At 41.6% G+C, this 19,680-nt stretch overlaps 3 protein-coding genes across 27 annotated transcripts in view; all 3 read left to right on the top strand.

Annotated features, from left to right (window-relative positions):
* Positions 1-1,550, top strand: part of SYTL2 (synaptotagmin like 2) — an 80,368-nt gene extending 78,818 nt beyond the window's left edge. For all 24 annotated transcript variants that reach the window (XM_087966052.1, XM_087966045.1, XM_087966043.1 and 21 more), the window contains 2 exons: positions 377-582; positions 1,118-1,550. In XM_087966052.1, the coding sequence (XP_087822178.1) occupies positions 377-582; positions 1,118-1,263 (352 nt within the window). In that variant the 3' untranslated portion in view covers positions 1,264-1,550. The remainder of the gene's footprint in view (positions 1-376; positions 583-1,117) is intronic.
* Positions 1,551-2,495: 945 nt separating this feature from the next.
* CCDC89 (coiled-coil domain containing 89) lies at positions 2,496-6,183 on the top strand. Its single transcript, XM_026680510.2, has 2 exons — positions 2,496-2,640; positions 4,435-6,183. Exon 2 carries the CDS (start codon positions 4,898-4,900, stop codon positions 5,960-5,962), a length of 1,065 nt encoding a protein of 354 aa, XP_026536295.2. The 5' UTR covers positions 2,496-2,640; positions 4,435-4,897; the 3' UTR covers positions 5,963-6,183.
* Positions 6,184-9,121: 2,938 nt separating this feature from the next.
* CREBZF (CREB/ATF bZIP transcription factor) lies at positions 9,122-13,541 on the top strand. Of its 2 annotated transcripts, none has more exons than XM_026680501.2 (3): positions 9,122-10,238; positions 10,959-11,037; positions 12,276-13,541. In XM_026680501.2, exons 1-2 carry the CDS (start codon positions 9,361-9,363, stop codon positions 11,005-11,007), a joined length of 927 nt encoding a protein of 308 aa, XP_026536286.1. In that variant the 5' UTR covers positions 9,122-9,360; the 3' UTR covers positions 11,008-11,037; positions 12,276-13,541. The 2 variants fall into 2 exon arrangements, with proteins under 2 accessions (XP_026536286.1, XP_026536285.1); XM_026680500.2 differs by having other exon boundaries at positions 9,127-10,238; positions 11,896-13,541.
* The last annotated feature ends 6,139 nt before the right edge of the window (positions 13,542-19,680 follow it).

Genomic DNA, 19,680 nt, shown 5'->3' with positions numbered 1-19,680 from the left:
TTAGTGGCACTGCATAGCAGGGCAAAGTAGCAATTGGAGGACAAAAAGCATTCTGCAAACTAGACAATCAGTCAACTAAGATTTTATAACAGCATTTTATTGTTTATTGTTTCAAATTTTTTTTCCTCTTAGATATGAGAAATAGCAATTTCCTCTCTTTGCTTTCATATAGCAGTGTAGTATTGCTATAAAATATACTATCTAAACTTTAAGCAACTTTAAGACCTGTGGACTGGAACTCCCAGAATTCTCCAGACAGCATGGATGGCTGAGGAATTTTGGGAGTTGAAGTCCACAAGTCTTAAAATTGCCAAGGTCGGACACCCCTGATCTAAAGTGTCATGGGTATCATTTGTTTTGTCTTTGTTGTCCAAAGTACCGTTCTTCCGGATACAAGCAGAAAGAGCCGTCAGAAAACGAGAGCTATTGCGAAGACGACAAATCCCATCTTTAATCACACCATGGTTTATGATGGCTTCAAACCTGAAGACTTGAAAGAAGCATGCGTGGAACTTACTGTTTGGGATCATAACAAACTTGCCAACCATTTCCTAGGAGGACTTAGAATAGGACTTGGAACAGGTATAAGTTTCTATCATTTTTTCCTCTTTCTTATTCTTTCTTTCCTTCCTCTCTATCTCTTTTCTTTTTCTTTCCTTCCTTCCTTCCTTCCTTCCTTCCTTCCTTCCTTCCTTCCTTCCTTCCTTCCTTCCTTCCTTCTTCTTGCTCTCTGTACCTTTCTCTTTCCTTCCTTCCTTCCTTCTTCTCTGTATCTTTTCTTTCTTTCTTTCTTTCTTTCTTTCTTTCTTTCTTTCTTTCTTTCTTTCTTTCTTTCTTTTCTTTCTTTCTTTCTTTCTTTCTTTCTTTCTTTCTTTCTTTCTTTCTTTCTTTCTTTCTTTCTTTCTTTCTTTCTTTCTTTCTTTCTTCCCCCTCTCTCCCTCCCCCCTCTCCCTCTCTCTGTGGAAGTGTGGAAAAATGGTTATAAGTCACTTTTTTCAGTGCTGTTGTAACTTTAAACTTACAACAAATGGTTGTAAGTTGAAGATAACCTGTATTACCATGCAGATAACTAATCAATATTTGCTGCTAATCTTGTTTATTTAAACACTTTTATTAGGCAAAAGCTATGGCACTGTAGTGGATTGGATGGACTCTACTTTAGATGAAGCCACCTTATGGGAAAGAATGATCAACTCTCCCAACACTTGGGTAGAAGACACACTGCCACTCCGGATGCTGATGGTAGCAAAAATGACGAAATAAAAATAACACCCTTATAAATTGCTTCCAGTTGATATGATTTGCTGGAGTTTGCTGGAGAGAAGAGCCAGAATGATACAGAGAAGAATGTCTAGGCTGATCAACTCTTCCATCAGTTAAATTTCAGCAGGGGGCATCTTTATGCTGTATATAACTTGACCTTGCTTTTTGCTGGATGCTACCACCATAAAACATGTGTCTACTTATCACCTGGTACTGAGTTTTAAATTAAACTCTTTTAATCTTTAATAAACACTGTATGTATTAAAACATGAAATGTATTTAATTAATGCGCAGTTGTCCTGTGTGGTCTTTTAAATTGACCATGAAAATGAATAAAAGGATTTCACTAAATAAGCTAAATTAAGGGTCTTCAAACTTGGCAAGTTTAAGACTTGTGGACTTCAAACTCCCAGAATTCCTGAACTAACATGACTGGAGGAGGAATTCTGGGAGTTGAAGTCCACAAGTCTCAAAAGCTGTCAAGTTTGAAGACCCCAGAGCTAAATGATTATCGGTTGAAGATTTATGTTGGTGAAGGAGTCAAGCTATTCTCCAAAGCACCTGAAGGTAGAACAAGAATCAACGGATGGAAACTAATCAAGGAGAGAAGCTACCTAGAGCTAAGGAGACATTTCCTGACAGTCAGAACAATTAATCAGTGGAACAACTTGCCTCCAGAAGTTGTGAATGCTCCAACACTGGAGGTTTTTAAGAAGAGATTGGACAAGCATTTGTTTGAAATGATACAAGGTTTCCTGCTGGAGCAGGGGGCTGGACTAGAAGACCTCCAAGGTCCCTTCCAACTCTGTCATTCTGAATCAGTTGCAATCTCAGCGTTTCAGAAGATCTTGCAAACTTGCAATTTATTGCCTTGCAGTTTATTCCACAGAATTCAGTAGAATTCAATTCCGCGCAAGGCCTTAAAGATTGCACTCTTAATATTTGATCCTCAATAAGTTCCATTGATCGTAGCAGGGCTGGCTTTTAAATAGATATGGACAGGGGCGCCCATTTAAATTGTAAGGCATCTGTATCCACAGTTACCAAAAAGGTTATCTTTTTTTGCCAGCTTTATGTTTCAGTGTTTCATTACTTTCTTAATTAATTGTCGGGTCAGCAGTAGTCTTCAAGAGTCACCCTCTGGTGCGGTAGAGATAAAACATGTTTTGAAGCTTCTCCAGAAAGGAAACAAATGTCTGCTGCATGTAGGGAAAACCAAAACTTTCACACACCCCTTTGGAGGGTTTCTTCTGAAAGCAAGACAAAGCCTCAGGCTCTAAAAGGAAAAAGCTAGACGTGTGTTGCAGTCTCGGTTTCCAGGGAGATGCAAACGCGGGAGGAGTGTCAGTCCAAGAGAGTCAGAGAATTAAAAACCTGGTAAGGAGTGAGTTTACTGATGGAAGGTAAACTTTCTTTCGAATGATTCTTCAAATGGAACGGAAATGTGTAAGAATGACCAAATCCAGGACCTGTAGCTCGGACGACGGTGGCAAAAATGGAGACGCGTATACAATCAGATGAGTTTGCGTTAATGTTTATTAGTCTCATGTCCAGGTCTTATTGTTTAATTTTATGAGAGTATTCAATGTTCTTCAAATTTAATTCGAAATTTCAGATTAAGGAGAAATTTCCTGTCAGTGACAACAGTTTATCAGTGGAACGACTTATCTCCAGAAGTTGTTGGGTGTTCCATCACTGGAAGTTTTTAAGAAGAGGTTGGACAGTCACTTGTCTGAAATGGTATAATAGGACTAGAAGACCTCCAAGGTCCATTCCAGTCCTATTATCCTGAGTTCTATATTCTTTGTGAGCGTGAAGGACTTTTATGGTTTTCCCCCCCCTGTGCTTCCTTTCGTAAGCTTCATCTACTCTAATTAAACCAGATGCTTTCTTTCATTGTAAATAGGTAGTCTAGTTCAGGGATCTCCAACCTTGGCAACTTTAAGACTTGTGGACTTCAACTCCCAGAATTCTGGGAGTTGAAGTCCACAAGTCTTAAAGTTGCCAAGGTTGGAGACCCCTGGTCTAGATAACATGATGGTGTGTTTCCTACCATAATTCTCTATTATACTGATTCTAGGAAAGAGTACTATATTATCTATAGTACCCATTTTTGGTTTTTAACACACACACTGTTTTACCTAGAAATACCTTTTTAACTAAGCTAGGATTAAAGAATAAATGTGACAAAGGACAAAAACTTAGCTCCCTCCCCCATTATAATATATATTGATTGAATGGAATCTCTGATTGTTGAATAAGGGAGTCTACTACACATTAGACTTGGTTAAAAAAAAAGTTAAATATTTGCTAGGAGAGGAAGTTGCATGGTGAAATTTATCTGGAGCTTACCTTCCCCTTATTTTTTAAAAAAATCCAAACTACACAATATATTGTCTCCTTGAAGGGTTTTTTCCCACCCCTTTAGTCCTTAATCCTCTTCCTGAGTAGAGCTTCAGTGGGTGGCATCTTTATAGTTTGAAAACTATACAGAGTCGGATTTGATTAGAGTTTGGATAGAAAACCTCAAGCTAGATGTAGAAAGAAAGCGACAATAATTTCCCCTATTCCCAGAGTTACTCGGCACTCACGAAGTAGAGAAAAATCCTAATAAGTAGAGTGGGGTGTTTTTGAATAGATATTTGTGAAAGTTGGTAATCCTTTAAGAACTTTATGTATATACAGGTAGTCCTCTACTTACGACCATAATTGAGTGCAAAATTTATCTTGGCTGAGACCGTTGTGAAGTGAATTTTACGATCTTTCAGCCATGTTAAGTGAATCACTGCAATTGTTAAATTAGTAACACGGTTGTTAAATGCATCTGGATTCCCCATTGACTCTGCTTGTCAAAAGGTTGCAAAAGAGGATCGCGCAACCCTGGCACATTGCACCTGTCATAAATATGAGTCAGTTGCCAACCATTTGGATTTTGATCATGGGGATGCTTAACCATGGGGATGCTGAAATGGTCATAAGTCACTTTTTTCAGGGCCGTTGTAACTTTGAATGGTCACTAAAAGAACTGTTGTAAGTCGAGGACTACCTGTATTCCATAGAAAACCCAGAGTACTTGGACACCTTGAAATGGAGGCAATGCAGCTTTTGAATTAAGAGGAATCGAGGAAGCACAGTCACCTTCTGCTTTCTCTTGTCTCTTTAAATAAACAGATTTAAGAAGGCCGCAAAAGCATCTCTTGAAAAATATGATTCGTGTTTTTCTTCAGGATTTGTGAAGGCGCCAGCTGAAAAATGAACACTTGGCTATTCTTAGGGTGTTATTGTGAATTGAGTGATACCAAGAACTGACTCAACTTAAAATCTACTAGATATGGCTTGATTTCCGGCTGTCTCTTTGTTCCTGAGTAGATTGAAGACTTACCTCGTTTCTCTATTGAGCACAAATGGAGGTGACAGTGCAAATAAGATCAAGAGATAGCAGAAAACTATGTCAGTTCTGGACAACCGGGGCCTTCTAAGCTTGTGATGTCACAGAATTCTTGGAATTTTTCCACCAACTGTCATTTGGATCCATTGAACTTCTGAAGAGCAGAATTTTTGAATGTTCACCTGAGGAAAGCCACTGGGCAATGTGTGCTGAGAACAGCAAGGAAAAAAAAATTGTTTTCTTGATATGCCTCAGGACGGGAAGAACCCCCAAATATCCAAAGATATGGAAGGAGAACTAGAATGGAGCATGGGGGATCCTTTCGACCAGTTGGAGAAGCTCCATGGTCTTTCTGATGAGGAGAAGGGCGAGAAGGCCCTGTTACGTTCGCGCCTCAACGAACAGTCTCAGCTGATCTGTATCCTCAAGAAGAGAGCTGACGATCAACTCTTGCGCTGTAAGACGCTGGAACAGATCAATGCCGAGCTGGAGCAGGCGAGAGCAGAGGACTCTTTGCGGCTGGAGAATCAGACACGGCGCATCCAGCACCTGGAGCAGCGTTTTATGGACTTGGCTGCCAACCACGAAGAAATGATCCGCTTCAAAGACGAGCACAAACGGCAAAATAAGCAGCTCCGGGAAGAAAACAGCCGCCTGCGTCAAGAAAACGAAAGCCTCTTCAGCCAACCTTTGAAAGATAAAGAAGTAGAACTGGCCCGGCTTTCTTCTGAATTCAAGAAAGTTTCCACAGATATGGAGGCCTTGAAGAAGACTTATCAACAGCGCTGTCGTTCAGCCGAAGAACGAGAGAAAGAACTTCTGGAAGGCCAGAGGGAACAAACCAGAGTCTACACCAAGGAGATGGACTCCTTGAAAAGGCAACTGGACGTCCTGCAGAAGAAGCAAAAACCGATCCTTGACCAACTGGAACACACAGAGAGGCAGCTAAGAGAAACGGAGAGCAGCCTGCAAGTTAAGCTAGATGTCCTCACAAAGGAGAAAGAGGACTTGTTGAAGCTGGCGATGGAGAGAGGCAAGGTGCTTCAGGAAAAGCAACGGGAAATCCTTCAGCTGGAGAAGAAGGGGGAGGATATGGAGAAGGCCAAGCAGGCCGCCGAGCTGCAGTTTGAGACAGAAGCTGCAATGGTGGATAGTAACCTCCGAGTTAGAGATTTAAAGCGGCGTCTTGAGGGGGCAGAACAAGCCTACTCCGAGCTCCGGATGCATTTCGAAGCTTACCGAAAACACAGCACCGAACTGCTGAACAAAGAGAAAGAGTTAAATACCAAATTACGCCATTTTATGGCGTAACGGGCACATTTAAGTATTCCTGTCCATCTGAAGCCTTCTTTTAAGAAAGATTCGCCTTTTAACAGATATGGGGGATGCTTGTTTCCCTGCTATTGTAGTTGCTAACTATAACATCTTTTATTTAGAGTTAAATAGATGGATTACTCATAGGTTGTTGCAATTGGAATATTGACCACTCATCCCAGAGAGATGTTGAATATTTAGAATAACTTTCAAATAAATGTGTCACGGTAATAATACTTTCCAGTCTAAAGTGCAGAGATTTTGCATTTAAGCCTTGTGCCACGTCTAACATGTTTATGTTTGTCTGGGAGTCGCTTGGGTGACATTAAATGCATTTTAAGATGCTGCGGCAGGTGGTTCTCGACTTTTAACCATTCGTTTAGTGACGGATTGAAGATACAACAGGTCTTCGCACTTAGGGCTGTGGCAGCATCCCCATGGTCACATGATCAGAATTTGGGCACTTGGCAACCAGCATGTGGCTGGTCCTGGGGTCATGTGACTTGTGCGTCCAATCACACTTGGCCAATAAAGAATTCTATATATTCTTTACAAGCGACCTTCTTGGCTGGCCTCCGGCAAGCCATTTCCATGGGGGAAGCCAGATTTGTTTAAGGACCATGGGATTTGATTAACAAGGGCAATGATTTGCTAACAATCATGGTAATGAAGGCCGTAAAGTCAGATATGACTCATTGAACAATCACCTTGCTTATTAACACTTTTTAGGATCATAAATTGAGGACTACTTGTAATCCTAATTCTAGATCAATTGAGGTTGAGAAGATAGATTTTGGGTGGATGTTAGGAAAACCTACCAAGGAGTAGATACTGTTCAGGAGGGGGGAATGCTACCAGTTCGCATAAACCGGTAGCTAATTTTATGGCTGGTTTGTTGCAGATGTTTCATTACCCAAAATAGAGAACATCATCAGTGTTCACTAGGTCAGGGGTCTCCAACGTTTTGGACCTCAGGGACCACCAAACTCATAATTTTAAATCCCGTGGACCAGAGACTCTGGGAAAATCCCCCAAAAAGTCTGCAGGAAAATTCCTCACCCCATTTTTCTACCGATCAATCATTCTTTATTTGGGATCGGAAGATAATGTCTCCGGGAGAGGGAGGGAGGGAGGGAGAGGGAGAGAGAGAGAGAGAGAGACACACACACACACACACTTTTGGCTTCATGCAAGGAAAGCAGCAGAAGCAGTTTTTCTTTCTCTCCCCCAAACTCGACCAGAAATGAGTCTTTGCCGGTGCAGCCTCTTGGAGCAGGATGCCTTGCAGGGTCCCAAAGACTCATTTCTGACTGAGTTTGGGGGAGAGAAAGACTTTTGCTGCTTTCCTTGTGTGCAGCCAAAAGCAGAAGAAAGAAGCGGAAAGAAGCACCCAGTGGCCAGGCGAGGCACATGGGGCGAGTGGGGCAAGTTCCCCCCCTCTGCCCTTTCACCCCTTCCCTCACTACCTAATGTTATTCACAATGCAAGCGACGCAAGCCTTGTGTTCCCACACAACCTGAATTAATTGCTTCGGGGAATGCTTTGGGGGTGATATTTCTCTGAGGACCACCAAAATTTTCTCGCGGACCACCAGTGGTCCCTGGCCACTGGTTGGCAACCACTGCACTAGGTGATGATGTTTCCCAGTCTTGAGTAATGAAACATCTGCAAGAAAACCCACCAAGTTCAGACAGCATCAAGGACCTTTCATTCCAACCTTACAAATATTCTCCAAGCTGCCCATCTTATAACCAACTTGGAGTTGGTTCCAATCAAAAATAAAAGCAACATGAAAACCATAATATAATGATAAAATCAAACATTAATTGTGGAAACAGCCATGCCGGGGCAACATAAGATTCTAGACATTATTATTCATGCTTTATGGTTTAACTTTGGCCTGTTGCCTTAATCCAACCATTGTGGCTGGTTCAACGAACAGTATCCAAACATCTATGGAGATCCTCAGTTCTCTAGAACAGGGGTCTCCAACCTTGGCAACTTTTAAGACTTGTGGACTTCAACTTCCATAATTCCTTAGTCAACTTTGCTGGCTGAAGAATTCTGGGAGTTGAAGTCCACAAGTTTTAAAGTTGCCAAGCTTGGAGACCCCTGCTCCAGAACGAGCATGGCGTTTTGTTTTTTTTTCAAAAGGCAACTGGACTTTGTTTTTCCTTGAAGATGTTTCACTTCTCACCCAAAAAGCTTCTTCAGCTCTGATGAAGCTTCTCGAATGAGAAGTGAAATGTTTTCAAGGAAATCACAGAATAACAGAGTTGGAAAGGACTTTGGAGGTCTTCTATTCCAACCCCCTGCGGAAGCAGAAGATGCTATAGCATTTTAGAGACAAATGGTTGTTCGGTCCCTTCTTAAAAGCCTTCAGTGTTGGAGTACCTGTAACTTCTGAAGAGAAAGAAAGAAAAAGGAGAGGGAAAGTAGAGGGAAAGGGAAAAAGAAAGAGAGAGAGAGAGAAAGAGAAAGATAGAGAAGAGAAAAAGAAAAAGGAGACAAAAAGGGAAAAAGAAAGAAAGAGAGAAAGAAAAAGGGAGAGAGAGAAGAGAGAAGAAAAGAAAGAAATGAGAGGGAAAGGAGGGGGAAAGGGAAAAAGAAAGAGAGGAAAAAGAGAGAGGAAGAAAGAGAAAGAGAAGAGAAAGGAAAAAAAGAGAAAGGAGACGAAAAGGGAAAAAGAAAGAGAAAGAAAGAGAAAGAGAAAGGAGACAAAAAGGAAAAAAGAAAAAGGAAGAGAGAGAGAGAGGAGAGAAAGAAAAGGAGAGGAGAAAAGAAAGAAAAGAGAAAGAGAAGGAAAGAAAAAGAAAGAGAAGGAAAGAAAAAGAAAGAGAGAAAGAAAGAAAGATTTTCTGAAGAACAAAGAAAGTCCAGTTGCCTTTTGAAAAACCACCTTCGGGACAAAACGGATCAACCGGGGTTTGGCACCAGGCAGAGTTACCGATGTGAGCTGCAAAGCTCGGGACGACTTTAGAAAGCCACCTTTCCCCGAATCTCTTACTACTCCAAAACTTTCCAGACCAAACCCGCAACCTCAGCCCACCATTTTACGCAGCACTCTAAACAGGCTCTGCGTTAAATCAAGCAGCCCGCTTGAAGCCACGCCTCCCCCACCCTTTCCCGGACTTCTACTCCCAGAATGCTTAGAGCGAGCGCCAGAGCGCGCGCAGGCGTGCCCTGTGTGAGGGGGCGAGAAGGCCGCCGCGTGAAGGAAAAAAAACGGGCGAGGCCTGAGGCGAAGGTGGCCGCCGCCGCATCTCTTTCCCCCTTCCCCCCATCCTCTTCGGGGAGAGCGGCGCTGAGGCCAGCCTGACCGCGAGGCCTCATTGCAACCGGGCCCGCCTTGGAAGGATCCGGGGCAACGGCTGGGCCCCGCCGCCTCCGCTATTATGCGCCACAGCCTGGCCCAGCTCTTAGCGGCCTCGTCGGGCCAGGTAAAACCCGGAGAGCCGGTCGCGGCCTGCTCGTTTCCAAGCCCGGGAGCCGAACGGCGGCCTGAGGAAGAGACGGAAGCCGCGACGGCGATGGCCGAAGACTCCCTGGAGGAGCCGGACGAGGGCGAGCTGCTCTTCCCCGCGGGGCTGGAGCTGGACGCTTGGCTGGAGGCGGCGGTGAGCGGCGAGGCTTCTCCTCCGGCCTGGGGCAGGGCGAGTCCGTCGGCCGAGGCGGCTCGGCCTTCAAGCTCTTCTAGGACGACGCGTCCGGGCAGCAACCGCCTGAAAGCGGCGGCGGCGGCTCGTCTCAACCGTCAGAAGAAGAAGCTCTACGTGCAAGGCCTGGAGAACCGCCTGCAAGGCTTGGCGGCCGAGAACCGGCAGCTGCGCGACCGCAACCGGGGCCTCTGCCGCCGCCTGCGCGACCTGGAGCGGGAGACGGGCTACTTGAGGGCCGTGCTGGCGAACCAGAGCGCTTTGGGCCGCCTGCTCGGACGCCTGGCCGGAGACGGGGCCGGCAGCCTGGGCCTCCGCATGAGGATCAGCACCAGCCTCTTCCAACCGACGGCGGCCGGAGCCTTCGGAGAGAACGGCGACCACGACTACGCGCTCCCCATCCCGGCGGAAGAACCGGCGGAGAAGCTCCCCCCATCGTCGTCGTCGTCGTCGTCCAGCCCCGGCGGCGTTTGCCTCCACGTGGACCGCGACCACCTTTCGGTGGAGTTTTGCTCTCTCTGCGCCAAGCGGGCGGCCAGCTTGGAGACTTTGCCGGCCGCTTCTTCTTCCTCATCTCTTCTTCCTCCTCCTGCTGCTTCCTCCTTGCTCTCCAAAATGTAGGGTCAAGTATTTCCATTTCTTCGGGCCTACGCAGAACTTTAAAAAAAATAAAAAATACTCCCGGTGTCTGCCTGCTGCCATCATCCCAGGGGTTGCTAGCGGAGGATGCAGTTAAGAGAGAGAAAGAGAGAAACAGAGGAGAGGAAGAGGATTGTAAAATAAAATAATTTAAAAAAAGAAAAGAAACCAGAGATAAATGGGGAAAGTGATGAGAAAGCTGGCTTGGTTAGAGCCGCCTTTGCTTAGTGGAAGAGGGAGTGGGGGAAGGAATGCAAAACTTCCCCCTTTTTGTGTGTTGGAGCATCATCTTGTTGTGTTGGTGTGTGGGGTGGCGTCCAGGACGCCCAGCAGTGTTGTGGCTGAAATGCTTTCTGCAGGCGCATTGATCAAAAATGGCTCTTGTCACTGAACTTGCAGCATGGAAAGCAGGTAGATAGTGGTGGTTAAGAATAGCCCGAAAGGGCAGAAATAGCTTTTTAAGGTCCCTGTGAAATGAATAATGGTGGGAATAGATTAAACAAACAAACAAAAAATCTAGCCCGCTCTGTGGCTTAAAAAGAAGGTGAAAAACAATGCATAAAAGGTCAACGTCTTCGCTGGAGAGAGACTTAACATCCAAATAGTAATATAATTGCACAGCAGGTATTTAAAAAAAAAACATGCATGTGAAAATTGTAAGACATCTGTTATACATTACTATTAAACTTTTCTGACAGTTTCTCTTTTAGGTGCTTGCCCTGCCAGGCTTCGTTGTGTAGGGGTTAAAAGAACAGTCGTTTACCACCTCGCAACCTGGTAAGGATCCATAATATTCCCATAATGTGGTATCGGACAGTTTGCATTGGTACTTAGCCTGTTTTTCTTTTTCTTTTTAAAAAAAAAGATTTGGTCTGGTCCAGGAGTTAGAAGTAGGTCTGGAGGCAGTTCCAAAAATTAGTTAATTTTGATTAATCAAGTTTCAAGTAATGGCTATTCAAATTAGCATTACTTTCCCCTGCCGTTCTAAATTTTTAACATGTTCCTGACAAGACGCTTGTAGAAATTATTTTAATGTAATATTTTAAAGATAGGTTAAGATTTGGGGGGAAGTGCTGCTAAATGTACCTTTAGCAATATGTTGTATGGAGAAAGGGGAGTTAAAACCATTTTTTTTTGACTTGAGACAATGTGAGTATATCTTTAAAGAAATGGAATATACCTCAACATTTACTTTAGAACTTGGACTTTTCTAGTGGAGTAAACTACTGAGTTTTGCAGTTTTGACAATGTTTAGTGAGGAGGCAATTGCTCTTAAGCTTTCCCAGTTAATAAGAGATGGATTATTTGTCCATATACTTGGCTGTTCAGTTACTATAATAATGTGTCCTTATCTGCAAGGAAGCAAATAAGCCCACAGATCGTTTTAGTCATATCTGTGTTCTTTCACTACATTAACTGCATGCATTTTGAAGACTGCCTAGAAATATTTTAGTTCAGTGAATTTTGTTTAGTTTTGTCTCATGCAGGACTCTTAAAGTGGGACCTGCATTTTGCTCAAGTGTACTAAAATGAAAGTGGCATGCCAGTTTGAAAGTTTTCAAAAATTAAAAAGTAAAAAGTAAATGAACAAATATATATTTCCCCCCACACATTTATGCAATTGTTCCTGTCTAGGGTGGAGGAAGATTTTCTGCTGACAAACTCATGCTGGTTTGGGGGCTAGCACATACGTTTGCCCTGCATCAACTGACTGTCATGTTTAAGTGCTTTATATTTAAACTTCTGTAAAATGGGGACATAAGGGTTGTGAAATAATGTAAAGTGAGGTTTCACAAAGAATGTTAAACCTGGAAAAATCAGTTGGCTCCATAAAGGAAGCTTCTTCCTGTCTTGAATTAGAAACATACGAATATTTCTCCTATGAATGAAATGCAACATTCTCAAAATCTCTTGCAATCTCTATGTGTTCAAAACCACAAGATTTTCTTTGTGAAACCTTGCTGTTTAATGAAGTATGTGTATATTTAGCATCCTTGTTTTTCTTTATGCTGAAGTGGATACAGCTGTCATGGGCAGAAGAGACGGGACCAGCTGCTGGCCACCCTTCCTGCTTTATTTTAAAAGGTAGTATGAGAAAAAGGGAGCAAGGTAACAGGGCATTGGCTGTATTTCACTTCGAAAACAACACTGAACAGGGTAACGTTGATGTTTTGAGCAACTAATCCAATCTAGCAAGAAATTAAATATACTGATGTGAAAAGTGGCATCGTTAAAAAAAAGCATTTGCTTTCTCACTGGTGGTTTCATGTTTTCATATTCTGAAATTGACTAATTGTTCAAACTTTATTCATGTATCAGATGATTGATAACACCTTACATTTCCCAAGCTAGAATTAGGATTGCTGCGAAGACTATTTTAATTCCCTCTTAATTGATGTACAGTAGCTGTTTTCCCTTCTGTTGTCACATCTGCTATATGAATGTACAGATTCCCATCTCTAAATCAGTAGGAGCATCTACAAGGACGCTGGCAAGTCTTTTCTTAAGGCAACTGCAGCACTGCAGAGAACTAATTCTTTTGCCAGTTCATTTCTTGATATCCCATACTTAGTAAGTGGCTTTTTTTTAAGAAATCTTCTAAATGTAGTAGTCCTTGCCGGACAATAAACTGAAATATGAAAATATAGACAAGAAGTTTTTCAGTTTTTAATCATGCTTCAATATCTTTAAATGGCAGCAATTTATTGTCCATAATTCATTTATTTATTCTCTTGGGACTCCATAGAATTTAGTGGTTCCTTTTTTTCTATTGCTGATAGCCTTGGGCCAACAGGAAGAAGATTTGTGACACATACTTTGTTTGTATTTCAAGAAGCAAATGCCTTTTTAAATTGCTTTTCACAGAAGTTGTTCTGTTAATGTTGCATTATTGTGAAATGGAATCCTCTTTACTTTTGTATGATTTAAAATGTTGTGAGATTAAAAATATATATTCTGGGTATTTAACCATGTGTGTCGTTGAAAAATAAACTGTTGCCTTGAATACCATTCTCAGCATAGAAAGTGAGTGACACATTTGCTTAGGCAAAAGCCCAGAAGTGAAGACCTGCAGGGATTTTAGTGCCTAACTAAAACATATTCAAGCCAAATAGATTTGCAAGTATTTTGTCCTTGTTTAACCAGTTGATTGAATATTTCTTGAAACTAAAGCTTGAATGGAATATATCGTAATAATACTTAAAATATGTCAGTGTTTCTGTGTAAGTAATTCAGGCATACTTATGAGGACATCTATTCAAATTAAAAAGGTTTACCTTTCAGTCAAAGACTCAAGGCTGTTTTTTATCAAATCCCTTAATTTTCTATAAAATAGTGGTTTGGCTGGGTGGCTCATTCACAAAAGCTTTGTACAGTGTTAAGAGATGTATTATAGATTAACCAATATAATTGTGTGTATTTTTCTGGTTGGGGATGGATTTATATTAGTATCCAGGGGATTTTTTTTCTGTGATTGATAATGCTGTAGCAGTATTTATTTAGGATGCTTTAATTTTCTGTACCAATTTTCATCAAATGCTCCCAGGATGGTTTACCTAACATAAAAATTGCAAAAGTAAAAACAAGAATTGAATATTTCTTTTAGTATAGAAAATAACCACTAGCCATTCTCTTGCTCAGGCAAAATTTATTAATCTCATATATATATTTCCATGCTTGAGAATAATAGCCATATACAAAGGCAGTTAAAAACACTTTTTTGTATAGATCTTTATAATTCTGATTTTTCAGCCACTGTTTGTTTAAAAATATACTTAATACAAGAGTAAAAAACAGTGACAAGATTTAAACAACAATGAACATTTCTGCATTTACAAATCATTTTGTAAATGTTAATCACTAAAAAGTTAAGCAATTGCTCAGTGACGTACTTCAGTTATGGCTGAATTACAGGTGAAACTCAAAAAATTACAATATCGTGCAAAAAAGTTCATTTATTTCAGTAATACAACTTAAAAGGTGAACCTAATATATGAGATAGACTCATTACATGCAAAGCAAAATAGTTCAAGCCGTGATTTGTCATAATTGAGATGATTATGGCTTACAGCTCATGAAAACCCCAAATTCACAATCTCAGAAAATTAGAATATTGTGAAAAGGATCAATATTCTAGGCTCAATGTCCCACTCCAATCAGCTAATTAAGCCATAACATCTGCAAAGGGTTCCTGAGCCTTTAAATGGTCTATCAGTCAGGTTCAGTAGGAATCACAATCATGGAAAAGACTGCTGACCTGACAGTTGTGCAGGAAACCATCATTGACACCCTCCATAAGGAGGGAAAGCCTCAAAAGGTAATTGCAAATGAAGTTGGATGTTCCCAAAGTGCTGCATCAAAGCACATTAATAGAAGGTTATGTGGAAGGGAAAAGTGTGGAAGAAAAAGGTGCACAAGCAGCAGGGATGATCAGAGCCTGGAGAGGATTGGCAGGAAACGGCCATTCAAAAGTGTTGGGGACTTTCACAAGGAGTGGACTGAGGCTGGAGTCAGTGCATCAAGAGCCACCACACACAGACGGATCCTGGACATGGGCTTCAAATATCGTATTCCTCTTGTCAAGCCGCTCCTGAACAACAAACAACGTCAGGCTAAAGAAAAACAGAACTGGTCTGTTGCTCAGTGGTCCAAAGTTCTCTTTTCTGATGAGAGCAACTTTTGCATCTCATTTAGAAACCAAGGACCCAGAGTCTGGAGGAAGAATGGAGAGGCACACATTGCAAGATGCTTGAAATCCAGTGTGAAGTTTCCACAGTCTCTGTTGATTTGGGGAGCCATGTCATCTGCTGGTGTTGGTCCACTGTGCTTCATTAAGTCCAGGGTCAACGCAGCCGTCTTACTAGGAGATTTTGGAGCACTTCATGCTTCCTTCCGCAGACGAGCTTTATGGGGATGCTGACTACATTTTCCAGCAGGACTTGGCACCTGCCTACACTGCCAAAAGCACCAAAACCTGGTTCAATGATCGTGGGATTACTGTGCTTGATTGGCCAGCAAACTCGCCTGACCTGAACCCCATAGAGAATCTATGGGGCATTGCCAAGAGAAAGATGAGAGACATGCGACCGAACAATGCAGAAGAGCTGCAGGCCGCTATTGAAGCATCCTGGTCTTCCAGAACACCTCAGCAGTGCCACAGGCTGATAGCTTCCATGCCACGCCGCGCCGCATTGAGGCAGTAATTGCTGCAAAAGGGGCCCATACCGAGTACTGAGCACATATGCATGCTTATACTTTTCAGAGGTCCGACATTGTTCTATGTACAATCCTTGTTTTATTGATTGCATGTAATATTCTAATTTTCTGAGATTGTGGATTTGGGGTTTTCATGAGCTATAAGCCATCATCATCTCAATTATGACAAATCACAGCTTGAACTATCTTGCTTTGCATGTAATGAGTGTATATCATATATTAGGTTCACCTTTTAAGTTGCATTACTGAAATAAATGAACTTTTGCACGATATTCTAATTTTTTGAGTTTCACCTGTATTATGCATATTTTTTTTCCATCCTCCCTGGGAAACAGGGTACTGATGAAAAAAAAAAACTTAAGTAAGAATCTCCACAAATTCTTCCCCCAAAGCCATACACATGCAGACCTCCCCCCCCCAAAAAAAAACCCTTTTTGCTAAACCAGAGGTGTCCAACTGTGGGAAATTTTAAGATCGGTGGACTTCAACTCCCAGAATTCTGTGAGTTGAAGTTGACACATCTTAAAAGTTCTCAAGGCTGGGTATCTCTGAGGTAACCTTACACAGATTTTAACATTTCATTGAAAAATAATTTGGCATTACCAAATTACATTCATAGAATTAAAATTTGAAGCAGCCGTTTAAACATTGCTTGATTATACCTATGCATTTTGGGGTTTTTTTCTGGCAATTCCATAAAGTTTGGTATCTGTAGCTGTCAGTTGTTATCAATGCAAAAACTGCAATATGCTTTATTGACTATAGAGATGTTCATATTAAGTACCGTTCAGACATGCAGTTCATTTCAAGAAGCATATGTAGTATTTAAGCATGTAATCTTCACTAGTATTTTTGGAGGGTTGGGCATTGCTAATGTACAGATGAACAAAATATTTCTATAAACTAGGTAACAATTGTCTTATTTAAGGATTCCAAGTCTGGAGTGTGTATGAATAAGATGTCCCTGTTGAAATATACCCTTTATGCTTTAGGTTTAGAATTCTGCTGGATCCAAGGTCCTTTTGGCCCATATAGAGAACGAAACATTATTTTGCTCAAAAATAGGCTAATACAGTGCAGACAAAAATGGGATAACGCAATAACCATTGGTTGCCATTGGAGGAAGGAGGATAAGATTGTGAACAAGCATGCCAGTGCAGTATGCTACACTGGCAGCCTATTCCTTAATCCTTTGACAAGGAAAAAACATCCAGGCCAGTGCATCAGTGGTGGTTGAGGTGAGGTGCTATGGACCTCACTGGACCACTGGGATATGTCTGAAGGGGCAAAGCCGTGCTACACAGGTAGTCCTTGACTTACGACCACAATTGAGTGCCAAATTTCTATTGCTAAGTGAGAGTGTTAAATGAATGCTGCCCCATTTTACGACCTTTATTTGCCATAGTTGTTAAGTGAATCCCTGCAGTAAATTAAGTGAATCTGGCTTCCCCATTGATTTTCAATCAGAATAGAGCAGGAAGGGACCTTGGAGGTCTTCTATTCCAACCCCCTGCTCATGCAGAAGACCCTATACCATTTCAGATCCAGTCTCTAAAAAAAAAAAAAAAAAAAAACTCCAGTGATGAAGCATCCGTAATTTCTGAATGCAAGCTTCTCCACTGGTTAATTGTCCTCACTGTTAGGAAGTTTCTTCTTCAGGTTGCTTCTTTCTTTAGTTTCCATCCACTGTTTCTTGTCTTGCCTTCCAGTGCTTTGGAAAAATAAGTTGATCCCCTCTTTATGGCAGCCCTTTAAGCACTGGACTGCTGCTATCATGTCTTCTGTAAACTGGCCACACCCAATTCCTGCAACCATTCTTTGTATGTTTTTGTCTTCAGGCCCTTAATCATCTTTGTTGCTCTTTGCACTTTTTTTTCAAAGTCTCAACATCTTTTTTTATAACTTTTTTTGTCAGAAGGTCACAAAAGGTGATTGCATGAGTCCAGGACACTGCAGCCATCATAAAATATGAATTGGTTGCCATCATCTGAACTTTGATCTCATGGCCATGGGGATGCTGCAATGGTTGGGTGAAAAACGGTCATAAGTCAGTCTTCAGTGCCGTTGTAACTTCAAATAGCCACTAAATGAACTGTTGTAAGGCAAGGACTAACCTTGCAAAACGGAAATATCCCAAGTTCTCTTTCGTTTGGAGGTAAAATGTCTGAAAAGTGGCTTATTCTGGGTTTTTTTGAAACATCATTTTGAATGGATTTCACGTATGATCTAAAATTAACTAGCTTTTTCAAGTAAAAAAACACTTTGTGACTCATATCTGGGTGTATATTAACATAATTAGAACTACACTGAATAAAAAAGTTTTATAGACAATCTTAAAAAGTATCGGCTTGAAGTAGGCATATGATAAAGATAAATGGCACTTGCACTAGTAAGTATTTGAGCTTCAGAGCACATAAAAATAATTTAGAGCAGGTGTGGGCAACTAGTTACTCTGCATCCTATATATACAGGTAGTCCTCAATTTAAAAGAATTCATTTAGTGATGATTCAAAGTTACAACGGCACTGAAAAAAGAGACTTAACAAATGTTTTTCATATTTATGACCATTGCAGCATCCCATGGTCACATGATCAAAATTCAGGTGCTTGGCAACCAGTTCATATTTATGACATTTGCTGTGTCCCAAGGTCATGTAATCCTCTGTGACTTTCTGACAAGCAAAGTCAGTGGGGAATCCAGATTTACTTAACCCTGTTATTAACAGTTGCAGTGATTTACTTAACAACTTTGGCAAGAAAAATCTTAAAACGGGGCAAACTCACTTAACAAATGTTTCACTTAGCAGCCTAAATTTGGGGTTCAATTGTGGGTCATAACTCAAGGACTACCTGTACAGCTCTCTGTACTGCGACATTAAAAGCTAGCAACGGAACAATTGGGCTTGGTCTGCATTTAAGTGGGGGCCAGTTTGCTTCAGATAGTCTCAATTCTTCAACTTTGGAGAAAGCTCCAGATTTGCAAAACCGTTGAAAATTTCGCCCTGTTACCAGTGGTAACCGTTTCTTTCATGCAGTCCTGATTCCCCAGCCAACGTCTCAACAGTCATGTGAGCCTTAGCTGCAGAGTTAAAATTTCTACTCCACCCTCAGCCCTGCACACATGCTGAAAAAGATGCTGAGGACATGAGTCATTTTTAATGATATATCTCTTGGCAATAGTTAGTTTAGGTACTTGAGGCCTTTAATGAGTCCTTGCCCCTGTGAGATAATTCCATCTGATAGCAGCACATCTTTCAAGAGTTAGTTGCCATCCTCTTACATTTTAGTAGATAAAAGGATATTATCCAAACACATAGTTGATAAGGCAAGTAGGTGCAGTAATGAGTGAATAGGGGTGACTAGCAAAAATGGGGGGCCTATGAGGATAGATGGAAGTACTTACTGGGAAGGTGGGCAAGTGGGTTGGCCACGAAACAGATTTAATGTCTTGTTCTTTGTGTAATTATAATATGGATATTTAAACTTGGAAATAGGTATATCCCAGCAAATTTGAAGCTAAACTTATAATTCTTAAACAACTGATTTGCTTAAGGAAAGAACGTATGAGATCTTCCAAAAATTTTCTTGTGCACAAGTATTTCTGATGAAAGCCCCATCTGTATGATTTAGTTCTCAGACAGGTAGTCCTCAAGGTAGGATTGTGATAAAGCCCAGAATGATGGTCGTAAATCGTCGTGGTTCATAGGTTGAAGCATTACATGACCGGATCTGATTTTGTGACCGTTTTTTATCGAGCAAATCCATTTTCCCAATGAGTGTTTCTCTCCCCCGAAACTGGAAGTAAAACAGCACAAATTGCTGTCATGGGACTGCGGGACACTGCAAATTGTTGTAAAGGTGATCCGGCTGCCAAGTGCTCAAAATGCAGTTACATGACCATAGAGGTGTGTCCAGGAGGCACAATGGCTCAGCAGTTAGATGTTGAGCTTGTCAGCTGGAAAGCTGACAGCCCAGGTTTGAGAGCCAAGCTCTGCATGAAGGGGTGAGCTCCCATTACTTACCCCAGCTCCTGCTGACCTAGTAACTACAAAGCATGCAAACGCAAGGAGATAATTAGATGCCACTTTCAATGGGAAGATAACCTTCCATGCATCTTGGTGTAGTCATGCTGGCCACATGACCACTGAAATGTCTTTGGAGATTCCCTTGGCTAAGAAACTTGAGATATGCACTGCCCCCTAGCAT

The sequence above is a fragment of the Notechis scutatus genome, chromosome 5 (genome assembly GCF_049901735.1).
Source record: "Notechis scutatus isolate UNSWTSFEM ecotype Mainland chromosome 5, rNotScu1.2, whole genome shotgun sequence".
NCBI lineage: Eukaryota > Metazoa > Chordata > Lepidosauria > Squamata > Elapidae > Notechis > Notechis scutatus.
The sequence above is the reverse complement of the archived record's forward strand: the minus strand, read 5'-3'. Positions and strand labels throughout refer to the sequence as shown.